Below are 12,554 nucleotides of genomic sequence, written 5' to 3' on the forward strand. Positions count from 1 at the left end.
CGGCATTTGACGACCGTGGAAGCTGTGATTTCGCCGTCGGTATACACATCCGATCTCCGAGATGGCAGTGTCGGAATGAGGGGGAATGGCATCCAATTGCGGTGCGTTCAGCTGCTTATTACGACATGAAACGTCTCGAGTCGTAGGCTCAACACTCTTTTGTTGTCAAGTTTTTTTTTTTTTTTTTTTTTTTCGAAATGGCTGGTGAGGAGAGATGTTCCTTTGACTATCTCAAGATGCTATCAACATTCTTCATTACAGTAGGCCTGGGGTTAGGAATCACATATCTCATCCTCAACTATCCACGTGTGAGTTTCGGCATCTGTTCCGCTTGCACATGGTTTCATCCTGCTAACTCAACTAGTTGAAACAAAACTATCACCTCTCCCGCCACCGCTCCTCACTCCCTCCTTCACCACCAACCCTCAAAACAGGCATCTCCAAACCCTGGCTCTGGTTCCGAGAACTCCACCAACAATACGGCGACGTAGTCTACCTCCAACTCGGCCCCACGCCCACCATCCTTCTAGGTTCAGCTCAAGCAGCATGGGACCTTCTCGAGCGCAAAGGGAGCATCTACTCCAGCCGCCCACGGTTCATCATGGGCCAGGAGCTGCTCTCCAACAACTTGCGAGGGCTGATGGCTGGGTACAATGATTTCTGGAGAAGATGGAGGAAGCTGCTTCATAGCGGGTTCATGGCGAGACAGTCAGAAAAGTACAGGTGGATTCAGAGCCTGGAGAGCAAAGTTTTGATGAAAGAGCTGCTCGACAAACCTGAAGGATTTAGGGAGTGGATGGAGCGGTATGCGGCCAGTGTGGTTGTCATGGTGACGTACGGGAGGAGGGTGACGGACGTGAGGAAGGACGAGGTGGTTGAGATGAACAGGTTGGCGATGGAGAGGTTGACTTTGGTGAAGTAATTTTCCCCTATCCCACCTACGAACAGGTTCAGTTAGCTGATCGCATGACAGTATTCCAGGTAAATATGCAGTCGAGCGTTATCCTGCTTTGAAGTACGTCCCCGCCATTCTTGCCCCTTGGAAGAGAATGGTGTTGGAACAAAGGGAAAAGGACGTTCAGATGTACACCTCGTTGATGAACGATGTCAAGTCTCGAATGGCCGAGGGAAGATTGCCGGACTGTTTCGCCAAGCACTTATTGGATGAACAAAAAGGACTGGGAATGACCGACCTGGAGGTGGCGTATACGGCAGGAACACCTTTTGGAGCTGGCGTGGAGACGGTATGTTGTTACCTCTGAACCAGCCCCCTTTTTCCCCTCAAGACTAACCAAACAAAAACAAACAACAGTCCGCAGGATCCTTGGCGTCGTTCATGCTTGCTTGTGTCAAATTCGGGCATTCGTTCATCCCAAAAGCCCAAGCTGAGCTCGATGATGTTGTTGGCCGAGACAGAATGCCCACGTTTGACGACCTGCCGAATCTCCCCTATATCAACGCCATTGTTTCCGAAACCCTCCGCTGGAGACCCATCGCTGTTTTGGGTGGCACCCCACACGCCACCACGGCAGATGACTGGTACAAGGGGATGTACATCCCAAAGGGGAGCACCATCATCGCGCCTTTGTGGAGTAGTACGTATCCCTTCTCTGCTGAAGTCTTTCAAACAGAGCTCATACTAACAATAACAGTCCACCTCAATGAAAAGGACTTCCCTGATCCCCACACTTTTCTCCCAGAGCGTTTCTTGGACAAGGAGAGGATAGCAGCCTACCCCGGCACAACCGGCCACAGCGCGTTTGGGTGGGGTAGGAGAATTTGTCCGGGGATGCACCTCGGCCAGGCGTCCGTCAGTATCAACATTGCAAGGATACTGTGGGGGTTTGATGTGAAGCCTGCGAATGATGAAAAGACCGGCAAAGAGATCGACGTTGACATGTGAGTGTTCCCTTACCCCCATCAGAGGTCTGCAAGAAAGGAACTGATGAATGGAAAGATTTGCCTTTTCGGACGGGTTCAACTCTAGCCCGTTGCCGTTTCCCTGCGAGATCAGGCCCCGGTCGAGCAAGCATGTTGAGGGTATTGAGCGGGAGTATAGGGAGGCTCGTTCCAAGCTCGAGATGTATGAAGTGTGAAGTTTGATAGGTACCTTGGCTCAAATGAGAAGTAGCCGTCTGTGAAGAAGGCATCAAGTCCGACCCAACAAACATCTGTGTTATCTGTACACCACCGCCTCCTCAGGCCTCTTAACATCCTCCGGCGCCGTTGTAAAGGCACACTTGCCTAACCCCCCACTCATAGCACATTCTCAGGAAGTGCATGACACACAGCACTGATTGGCTTGCAACAAGTGCAACCGGTCGACTCAGATACCCGTAAAGTCTTGCGAACGTTGGGGTGCATGTACGGCTGAACTCGTGTTGAACCAGAAACGTTGTCAGCGAGTCGTCGACTTGCTGTTGCTGCACTGGCAGCGCGCGAAGCGCCGGTGAAAAGATCATTCAGGCAAAACCTGGCCTCGATGCATCAAATTTTGGGTACGGCAGCATGCATATGGGTAGGTACATGTATCATGTTCAATATTTGGTAAATATATAACGGCCAAACATCTGATTCCCCTCGGTTCCCCAAAGCTTCTATCGAATATCAACTTTGCAAGCCAACGGCGCCATGCTTGGTGTGTGTGGTATACTGAATGGCGGTAAGAAGTGTAGTATAATGATAGAGAAAGAGACTCGACCTGAATAACAGGCCGTTCGACAAGACCAACCGAAAGAATACAGAATAATTGTCCATAGGGACAGTCATCCAAGACTCTGATGACAGTATGTGTGACAATGGACAAGGCCAAATATCCTCCCTCAACGCCAATCCTAATGCAAGCAAGAGAACACCACTTCCTAATGACAACGTGTAGAAATATTCAAGCAACGACACCCTCAACCCCCCCAAGAAATCTCCTGACTCTTCCAAGTTCAAGCTCGCCCTTCTCCGACTCGACGGCTTTCGTCAAAGTTTCGAGCAGCCGGTCGACTTCTGCCTCTGGCCGGCGTGTGCAGAGTGAGACAAGTTTCCGGTACTGCAGCTCCCGCTGCTTACTCCGTGCTTTCAGTCTACCAACCATGTGTCGTGTCTGCTCCCCTCTGGCGTGAACCGCCCTGATTCTGGCACGCAACACGGCGGCACTAGGGAGACGAGCAGCGGGATGTGGCTTGTCCGCGTCGGCGGCGAGGTGGCCGTCCACTCCGGTGTCGTCGGCTGTTTGCTGCTTTGCTTCGGTGAGAACCGCCCTGAGTTCGGCGGCCCAGTCCTGCTCAGGCCCAAGATTGTCGACGGAGACACGGTGTTGCTGTACGAGTTGACGAAGTCCCATTTCCTCCTCCTCACAGGCCAGCGCAAGGTTGGAGGCTTTTTGACGGGCGAGCTGCTGGGCAGTAAGCTTCTCTTGAAGAGCTTCTAGGTTGCGGCGAGCCTCGCCAACCTGGGCCGAGGTTGTGCGCAAAGATCCGTGAAGCGCGTCGATAGCGTCTTGCTTCTTCTTGAGTTCGCCCTGGAACTGAGAGGTTGACTCGTTGATAAGATGAGAGATGGCTGAGGTTAGAGTCAGTAAGGATGTCGCATGACGAGGCAAGGAAATTAACCCACAGTTGACAACCTCATCGCTATTCTCCCTGCTCTTCTGTCTCGACCCCTGAGGAGCGTTTCTCTCCCCGGTCTCGCCACTGGCAGAGTGTCCATCTGCCAGCCCAATGCCAAAATCCAAGGGACGTAAACCGGCGGTATTGGCGATTTCAGGGTCTGCGCCAACCTCGATGAGTTGTGAGATGATGCTTCGGTTGCCCACACGTGCTGCCACGTTCAGGGCCGTGTCACCTCGGTTGTCTTGTGCGTTGACAATCTCTCCCATGAACCGACCAATGTTCATTCTTGACGAGGCAAGCCCGTTGCTTCCATAAGTCTGGCTCTGACTGCTTGGATTGCTCCCTTGGCGGACCACCCACTCAAGTAAGCTCTCAAGATAGTACCGGGTGCATACATTCCTACCTTGTACCGCACTGACGAGGGCAATGTGATGCAGCACCGTCCTGCCCTTGTCATCTCTCACATCCAGGGTACCGCCCAGGATGTCCAGAAGATCGGGGAAGCACCCGTGTTCCATGGAATTGGTGGCATTACAAGCCCTCATCAGGGCCGTTTCTCCGGATGCGTTCACACGGAATGGACTAGATCCCGCCTCCACGAGGGCTCTCAAGAGCGGCATCCGGGCAAGAGTGGCAGCCCAGATGAGGGCTGTGTTGCTCTGAGCATCAATGGGACCGTCAAGTTCTTGCGGGATCATGTTGCGGAGGATGCTCTTTTGGTTTTCGTCAGGGCCGGCCGTGTTGAGGAACAGCTGCATCAGCATGCTGCGTTTCGCCTCGGCCTCGGGAGCTGTTTCGTATGGCAGCGGACGCAGCGGACCAGGAGCATACTCCGGCTCGTTCCGGGAATAGATGAACGACTCGTTCGGCTCGGTGGGCGACCCGGGAAAGTTCTCGGCGTAGGGGTTCATACTTGGATATGTCGGGGTGAGCCCTCCAAAGCTGTGAGCGGGTGTGAGAATTCTTTGCCTCTTGCGCGCAGGCTCGACCGTCTCGTTGACCACCGGCTGTGTCTCTTGAGAACCAAAGGCGGATTCGGGGGCCCCATAGTTGGACACAAAACTGTGCTGGGAGTTTGGTGGGAAGTCACCAGCATCTTGCATGGACGGCTGGCGTTGGAAGCTGGGAGCGCGAGACGGAGGGTTGCGATTTCTGGGAGCGGGCGACTCGAACCTGGCTTTGCTAATAGCATTGATAGCATGGGATGCGGTTGACGAAATGCTCTTGAAGAATGTGCCACCCTGTTGAACACCACCTCCGCGGCTCTCCTGAGAGCTTGCGTTGTACAGACGCTTCCTCTGGGCAGCCATGGCCTGTTCTTTTGTTGGCGTGTCGACATCGGGGGCGCTTCCTCCATCTTGGCCCCGCTTGTGGGTGAGAAGTGCATGGAGCACCTCGTGGACGCCATACTGACGGCAAACCTCGAGACCGCGTTCAAAAGGGATCCATGTGCCCTGGTATTTCCCGTAGCCACCCTGAACCTTTTCATGCTCGCCCGTCTGGATCTCCTTTTCCAATATTTTTGTCCGGCGTCCCTTTTCCACCCCTGCCACCTTTAGGATTTGTGTCGCATTGAGCCAGCCATCACTCTGGCGGCGCATGACGGTAATGCCATTGGCTTCGGTTTCGTAGACACCAACACCCGAGTAGAGAGCCTGGAAAGAGTTAGAAGCTGTCCACACACCAGGAAGGGAGTTCAGGATCCAGGACTAACCGAGTATATAGGCATAACATGCTCAGCGGGCTGCGGTGCTGGGTCGGTGTACTGGCGATAGGAAGACTGCAAGTTGAGAGTCTGGGAGGAGGGTTGGCTCATGGAGAAGGGCTGCTGGGAGGAGGGCTGGGGGTACTGATGAGACTGCTGCGAGGCGGTCATCTGTTGTGACAACTGCATAGTGGCAGCAGTCTGGGGAGGTGGAGCGGTGGGAGTGGGTATCAGAGCGGTGGAGGCGGGCCCAGAGAAGGACGGGCGATGGGAGGTGGCAGCGACAGAGGTTGCGACGGTTGCCGAGGCCATTCAGCAGGCCATCCGGGGAAGAATACGATACGGTAAAGATATTATGTATGTATGGGGCGTGATTAAGGATATGCTTAAGTGTGATGTCGTGGTGGTTGTCGTCGATATTCTCGAGAGAGGGGGGGGAGGGCAGAGGGAGGAGGGCAGAGGGAGGAGGGCAGAGGGAGGAGAACAGAGGGAGGAGAGAAATCGGCCGTCTGTTGCGAGCGGTGGTGGGCCGTCGAGGAGAGGTCGTACAATATAGCGACAGACCAAGCAGTTGGTCCAAGTAGTTGAAGCAAAGTATGGAGCAAAGATACGGATAGAGTTCCTAATCAATTAAGACGTGTGATTTTCGTGTTCTTTCGCGCCTTGTCTTGCTGCGCGCCCTCTGTTCTCGTCGCGTGCCCTTCAATTACTCGGAAGCGAGGTGGGCCTACGTCTTGGCGCCGCACACTTCACGCGCCAGCCGCACAGACCATCCTCTTTTTTTCTTTTATCTTTTTACCTTGCAGGTTGTGTTTTTCTTGCTTTTTTTTTAACCGTGCACCCGTTGAGCCTCGATTCCAGGTGGTCCAAGCTCCCACTGGAGACCATCATTCTTCTCGACGGCACCTCTTCCCAACTCTTCTCCTATGCACAGCAGTGGAAGCACTCACTGCATCCTTCATCAGCCAGCCATGGCACGGGAGCCTGGGTGATTTGATTCTCCGCAACATGTCCCGACCACTTCAATTACCCCCTCCAACGACCACTCTTGGCCTCTATCGACAGCTCCTCCGCGAATCGTCATACCTGCCTTCGCTGGCCCGTCCACATGTCGATCACCAGATCAAGGACCGCTTCCGTCGATATCAGAAGGGCCACGTTGACAATGACCGCCTTCGAAAGAAGCTCAAGGATGCCCATCATGAGCTCCGAGTCTTGCGCGCTGCCAATGCCGGTGACATGAACCGGATGCAGAAGATTCTGCTCAAAGCTTTTGGCCGCACTGGCAGTCGACGCCGGGACCTCTTTAGCAATCTGGTACGACGCCCGTCCCCAGCTACCACCGAGGAACTGGAAGCACAAGTGAGCGGTACCCGAGCGTGGAGCTTTGATAGGGATCCAGACTGGCTGGATGGGTGGGATACCGAGGCCCTTCTTGCATTTGCCAAGGTCCAGGCAAAAACAAGTCTTCCATCCTCTCCCAGAGGGCCCCTGCTTCCCAAGCACGCCGTCTCGCCAGACAAGGATATCCCAAAGGAGAATGTGTACGGCAATCCGTTCCCGGAAAAGGTGGCGAGAACGAAGGTCAGGAAGCTATATGCCAGCCTGGCCGACCGAGTACTTCCTCCGTTGCCGGAATCCGAATGGGACAGGCTTGCTCTGGTGGCCGAAGGGAAATTTGAAGAGGCCGGATGGTACGTACCCTCTCGGAGGTCTGCCGCGAAGAGTTTGGCAGGAGATGCCGACGCGCAAGCAGGCGAGTGGAAATGGCAGCTCTACGCTACGAGGCCGGTTGGCCTGGTTGATGTTGCACAAAATAAGAAGCAAAGGTTGCTCAGCGGGGCTTTGGATGAGAACACGCCACACGGGAATACTCAGCCAGTGGACCGTCACATATACACAGCCAAATTCTGGAAACGTCTCGTCAAGTCGATATGGCTCCTCACTGCAAAGGGGACGCGCGACCCAGAAAAGGGTGGCTATCGTGTCACTTGGGCGAGGGCACCTTTCCAGGCTCCAACAGCAACAACCTCTGGGATGGAATTTTTTGAGTCCCTGCCAGTCGACGCATCGCTCAGCAACAAAACCCAGGGCCCAAAAAAGAGGGGACGGAAATCGGCACGATAAGGCTCTCTTAGTCCAAAAGCGCTGCCAACTTATTCAACCCCTCGCCGTCAACACGCATGCCAACCCACTCGCTCATCATATTGGCGCCAATGCTTTCGTAGAACTTGATGGAGGGTTCATTCCACTTGAGCACACTCCACTCAAGCCGCCCTCCCTTTAAGGCCACGACTTCCTTGGCCAACTCGACTAGCAGTCTCTTGCCGTACCCCTTTTTGCGCTCGCTCTGCTTGACGTAGAGATCTTCGAGGTAGATGCCGGGGCGGGCGCGCCAGGTGCTATAGTTGTAGAAATACAGCGCGATACCAGCGGGGATGCCTTGGGGGCTCAGGAGGATCAGGCAGCGGGCTGGCTTGTTTGAGGATGTCGGCTCGGTTTCGTCGGCAGCAGGAACGGTAGATGTGGACGAGGAGGGGGCAAAGGCGATGGTACATAGTAGTTTTTCCTCAGTGGCTTCGACGCTGCTGAGCTCGTGTTCATAGTCGGCGAGTTCACGGATCAGCTCGAGGATGGCGGGAACATCTGTGTTGTGCCAGTCAATACCAAGCTTGTGTGACGGTGTATTTCGGGCTGGAACAGCTGCAATCGGTGGGAAACATACCCTCGCGTCTAGCGTGACGAACAATTGGATCTGGAGACATGTTGTACATACGCTGAGCTTCTGTGTCTTGTGGAAGACCATCGAGTCAATAATGCCCCGCACTGTAACAAGTTCCGTGGTGGGGTCAATTGGATAATCGATTAGGTACCACCCACCCAAGGGCGCGCCTATCCATCGACAGTGTTGACCGCGTGTATCTGGGGATGTGGGGATCTGATCTGAGCTGATCTGATCACCAGTTCATCCTCAGCATGTGTGTAAACTACTGGGTCATCTCTTGACATGGCTTGTGCGATTTTGTGTTCTGCTTACTCCAATCAACGACCCCCGCCATCCATTTCCGATCCCTCACCGCACGCTGCAGAGTGTGTCTGTTCGGGCACACAGCACACCACACCGGGGAATTCCGTTTCCCTTTAACATCCTCCCCATGAGCTCTGCTTTTACTCCTCTGACATCATCGCCCTCTGTACTGTACTGAAGCATTCTTACCACCCATCAGTCAAGGCATACTCATCTGATCTTGGCCAATCACCAGCAAAATGAGTGCATCTCACACCCCCACCGCCGAACCAACCGTCACCTTTGCCTCGGGCCGTGACACGGTCAACGACCCCCCCGACGTCCGCATTCTCCACTACAACGATGTCTACCACCTCGACTCCTCCTCGGCCGAACCCGCCGGAGGCGTCTCCCGCTTCATGACAGTAGTAAAAGAATACCGCTCCCCGCCCCAGCCCAACAACAACCTCCCCGACCTCGTCCCCCTGTTCTCGGGGGACGTCTTCAACCCCTCCCTTGAATCTTCCATCACCAAAGGCTCCCACATGGTCCCTATCCTGAACAACATCGGCACCCTCGCCACCTGCGTGGGGAACCACGACCTGGATTTTGGGGTCAGGCAGTTTCGCCATCTATCTTCCAAGTGCCGCTTCCCCTGGCTCCTCGCCAACGTCCTTGATCCTGCTTTGGGCGAAGGGGTCCCACTGGGTAACGCGAAGAAGACCCACATGATCACCACGTCAAACGGGATCAAGATTGGGCTGATCGGTCTCGGGGAAAGGGAGTGGTTGGACACGATCAACTCCCTTCCGCCTGATATCGTTTACCGGTCGGCCAGTGAGGTGGCGCAGGAGCTGGTGCCGGAGCTGAAGGAGCAAGGCGCTGACGTGATTATCGCGCTCACTCATCAAAGAGAGCCAAACGACAACAAGCTTGCGAGGAATCTGGGAGGGGGCATGATTGACCTTATTCTGGGCGGGCACGACCACTTTTATGCGCATAGTTACATCAACGGGACCCATGTGCTGAGATCAGGGGCGGATTTTAAACAGCTGAGTTATATCGAGCTGAGGCGGAATCAGGACCTGGAAGGGACGGCCAAGAAGTGGGACGTGGATATTATTCGGAGGGACATTGTACGAGCGATCAAGAAGGATCAGGAGACGGAGAATCTGGTCGAGGGCTTGACGGCGAAGCTTAAGAAGAGTCTGGAGAAGCCGATTGGGTGGACGGCGGAGCCGTTGGATGCGCGGTTTACGACTGTGAGGACGAGAGAGTCGAACATTGGGAATTGGGTTTGTGATATCATGAGGGGGCATTACGGGGCGGACTGTGCGCTGATGGCGGCGGGGACGATAAGGGGGGATCAAATCTACTCGCCGGGCCCGGTTAGGGTGAAGGATGTGACGGACTGTTTCCCGTTTGAGGATCCGGTGGTGGTGATCAAGGCGGCGGGGAGGAATATCTGGGACGCGCTGGAGAACGGGGTGAGTTTGTACCCGGCGCTGGAGGGGAGGTTTCCGCAGGTGTCGAATATCAAGTTCAGGTTTGACCCTTCGCTGCCGGTGGGGGAGAGGGTGTTGTGGGTGGAGATTGGCGGTCAGCCGCTGGATAAGGAGAAGGTCTATGTCATGGCTACTAGAGGGTATATGGCCAGAGGAAAGGATGGCTACAAAGCCTTGCTGATCCAATCCGAAGGTGGTGATTGCGAGGAGGTTGTTTCGGAAGAGAACGGCATCTTGATCTCAGCGATGCTGAGGCAGTATTTTATGGCGCTGACTGTCATGAACAAGTGGGCCAGATGGGGTCCATCATTGGCAAGACATTGGTTTGTTTCCCCCTTTACTCGGACGCGCAGAGCCCGTCAGAAAACTAACAGGACATCAAAATAGGGACAAGGTGGTACAAGAGACTTCCTCCAGCTGTCCCACTTTGCCAGCGTCACCAACCGAGACCCGCCAGCCAGGAGACAGGAGAAAACACGGCAACACCACCACCAACTCGCACAAGGGATGGGACTATTTCACACCTGCCAAACTCCGAGAAAGGAGATCAAGCGTCAGCCCCTTGGTTGGTCACGCAGAAGACGACTCGTCCGACGAAGAGTCACCGGATGAGGACGTACACCGGACCGAAGTCAGAGACACTGACAGGGAGCTGAGGGTGATGCGCAAGTTCTTTAGGAAGTGGTGTCGTATTGCGGGTGTTGATGATGGCAAGGACTGCGTGGAGGGGCTCAAGGACAGCGAGGGTGAGGTTAGCTGGACACGGGCGATTAGACCCAAGCTCGAGGGGAGGATTGTGATGGTCGCTTCTCAAGCTTAGAGTTGCACATCAAGATTCGCTCAAACATTGGGCTTTTGGATACCTTGTCGGAGAGACCATAGAAAAAACGGCGAGGATCTGCGAAACAATGGGCATGTTGCTTTTCTCTTGTTTGGTACGTATGCACGTAGGTGGATGCGTATCATGAGCTGCATGTGCTTTGACATTCTGTGCTCCACGTATCAAAATAGCCTTGTCAGGGCCACTGACTGAGGGGGAAGTTATCGAGGGTGTGCTAGTATCTTTGCACATGACAGCTTGGCAGTTGATGCAGACGTTTTGGGGGGGGGGTAGACGATCCAGCTCAGTTGATGATAAAATTCTTCCTCGCAATTGAAGTGTCAGTGACTTGATAATACAATATGGGCCAGTCTTGCACCTTGCCCGGCCCAAACCGATGAACAGACGGGATCTCGGCCTGGCTTCACCCCGCGTTTTCCTTTCCAAGTTGCAGGTGGATCACCTCACTGACCCCGCCGGGCCCCCCCTGAATTCCACGTGCATTTTGACGCCCAGACACCGAGCTGAACCAGCCCCCGGCGGCGTTCGAGAGTTGATCCTTTGGGCAGCATGGCCCAGATATTCCGATCTACTAACGGAAGAAAAGCATGCCGAAGAGAATGGAAAGATATTGACAGGCAAGTTGGACCTGATATGTATTGCAATAACAAACCCAAAAGGATGTGATGAACTTCGAAGCGAGGACGTTGCCGAATCCGAGCTACTTGAGTTCTTGGTCTATCCCGTTTTCTTTCCTTTTTTTTTTTTTTTTTTTTTGGCTCTCTCGGGCTGCAAGTGTGTGCCGCATTGCGCTAGTTCCCGTCAAATACACGCCACGCATATTGCTTCCATATCAGTTTCCAGAGCATTGGCAACGGGTTGCCCAGGGAATCGTCCACCAGGTGGTCCATACATATACAACTGCCTGTATTGCCTGTGTGAGCCAATTTGTTTCACACCCTCGATCTTTATCTCCCTGATGAGGTTTGGTGTCTGCTCATAGTCTTGAGCCCGGGCGGCCATGTTATCTATCCATTGTCCGTTAGCCGGAATGGAGCCTGCCCGGCGTAGGTGGAGCCGCAGTAACGCTGGAGATGTTGAGGATGCCGTGGATTCTCGGAGAAGAAACTCCTCTTTCCGCCTCTCTCTCCGTCTCCAGTCTTCTTCTCCACGATCCGCATGGAGCCGTGGAATCTGTCAAAATCGTTCAAAAGATTGGAGAAAGCGGGGCCTCTCGGGTCAGGAAAAAGAAAGCGTGATCAATCGATTGTGAGCGACGAGACGCGCCATGACGGGCAAGGCCGTGCGTATCTTTTCTGAATGATATCCAAGAAACGCTAGCTGACGAGTTCATAGCCGTTGTTAGGTAGCGAGTTGTAAGCTGCAGCGATAGGCTCATCAATGTCCCGGTACTCGAAGGGGAAGCTGGCTTGGGTGGATGTTTGAGATTGACAGCCACGGATGGGTTCAGGGGTATCGTTGGTCACCGTGACATTTTCTGCGCAGTGTGAGGGTACCAGCCGCCTGGTGAGGTGAGGCATTTGGGAGGGTCCCCGGTTTTCTTCACTCCCGGAGCGCCCTCGAGCATTGGCAATCGGCGGGTCTGTCGCATCTTGAGAGATGAAGAAGCCGATGCTGGGCCCTTGGCTCGACAGCCAGCAACAGAGGCTCTTGCAGTTGGGGGGCAAAGCGAAGCCGGGGATCACCCTGTTGTTATCCCAACGTCTCTCAACAAGCGAGAGAACGACCGACACAAAACTGGTTAGCTCACCTGGCTGCAGCATTCGGGTGCGATTTTCAAGCTGGTCGTCGACTGGCGAAGGGGGGCCAAGCCGCCGTGTCGAAGGTGACATCGGTTGGCATCCCGCTAGTGTTGGTGGTTTTTTTCTCCGTTACCTCTTCTGGAGCATCTGAC

General features: G+C 54.4%; 5 protein-coding genes across 5 annotated transcripts; 3 read left to right on the forward strand and 2 right to left on the reverse strand.

The window, feature by feature from the left end:
• The first annotated feature begins 20 nt into the window (after positions 1-20).
• On the forward strand, positions 21-2,176 carry QC764_300240 (uncharacterized protein). Its single transcript, XM_062945153.1, has 6 exons — positions 21-308; positions 365-918; positions 974-1,244; positions 1,313-1,595; positions 1,653-1,899; positions 1,958-2,176. Exons 1-6 carry the CDS (start codon positions 198-200, stop codon positions 2,094-2,096), a joined length of 1,605 nt encoding a protein of 534 aa, XP_062801075.1. The 5' UTR covers positions 21-197; the 3' UTR covers positions 2,097-2,176.
• A 299-nt stretch (positions 2,177-2,475) lies between these two features.
• On the reverse strand, positions 2,476-5,950 carry SWI6 (transcriptional regulator swi6). The gene is made up of 3 exons (XM_062945154.1): positions 5,317-5,950; positions 3,607-5,257; positions 2,476-3,552 (listed from the first exon to the last, which is right to left on the reverse strand). The coding sequence occupies exons 1-3, from the start codon at positions 5,617-5,619 to the stop codon at positions 2,885-2,887; spliced, it is 2,622 nt and encodes an 873-aa protein (XP_062801076.1). The 5' UTR covers positions 5,620-5,950; the 3' UTR covers positions 2,476-2,884.
• A 365-nt stretch (positions 5,951-6,315) lies between these two features.
• QC764_300260 (uncharacterized protein) lies at positions 6,316-7,434 on the forward strand (the record flags this gene model as incomplete). The annotated part of the gene is made up of 1 exon (XM_062945155.1): positions 6,316-7,434. One exon carries the CDS (start codon positions 6,316-6,318, stop codon positions 7,432-7,434), a length of 1,119 nt encoding a protein of 372 aa, XP_062801077.1.
• A 33-nt stretch (positions 7,435-7,467) lies between these two features.
• On the reverse strand, positions 7,468-8,072 carry ats1 (Peroxygenase 1; the record flags this gene model as incomplete). The annotated part of the gene is made up of 3 exons (XM_062945156.1): positions 7,468-7,474; positions 7,503-7,953; positions 8,033-8,072. The coding sequence occupies 3 exons, from the start codon at positions 8,070-8,072 to the stop codon at positions 7,468-7,470; spliced, it is 498 nt and encodes a 165-aa protein (XP_062801078.1).
• A 502-nt stretch (positions 8,073-8,574) lies between these two features.
• On the forward strand, positions 8,575-11,245 carry QC764_300280 (uncharacterized protein; the record flags this gene model as incomplete). Its single annotated transcript, XM_062945157.1, has 2 exons — positions 8,575-10,142; positions 10,207-11,245. The coding sequence occupies 2 exons, from the start codon at positions 8,575-8,577 to the stop codon at positions 10,637-10,639; spliced, it is 2,001 nt and encodes a 666-aa protein (XP_062801079.1). The 3' UTR covers positions 10,640-11,245.
• Between the last annotated feature and the right edge of the window lie 1,309 nt (positions 11,246-12,554).

Source organism: Podospora pseudoanserina, chromosome 3 (genome assembly GCF_035222485.1).
Source record: "Podospora pseudoanserina strain CBS 124.78 chromosome 3, whole genome shotgun sequence".
Classification (NCBI taxonomy): domain Eukaryota; kingdom Fungi; phylum Ascomycota; class Sordariomycetes; order Sordariales; family Podosporaceae; genus Podospora; species Podospora pseudoanserina.

Coding starts and splice junctions, on each gene's coding strand:
- SWI6 (XM_062945154.1), bottom strand. CDS start 5,619: ATGGCCTCGGCAACCGTCGCAACCTCTGTCGCTGCCACCTCCCATCGC. Junction 5,258..5,316: donor ATGTTATGCCTATATACTCG/GTTAGTCCTGGA, acceptor AACTCTTTCCAG/GCTCTCTACTCGGGTGTTGG. Junction 3,553..3,606: donor TAGCGATGAGGTTGTCAACT/GTGGGTTAATTT, acceptor CTCTAACCTCAG/CCATCTCTCATCTTATCAAC.
- QC764_300240 (XM_062945153.1), top strand. CDS start 198: ATGGCTGGTGAGGAGAGATGTTCCTTTGACTATCTCAAGATGCTATCA. Junction 1,245..1,312: donor TTGGAGCTGGCGTGGAGACG/GTATGTTGTTAC, acceptor AACAAACAACAG/TCCGCAGGATCCTTGGCGTC. Junction 1,596..1,652: donor CATCGCGCCTTTGTGGAGTA/GTACGTATCCCT, acceptor TAACAATAACAG/TCCACCTCAATGAAAAGGAC.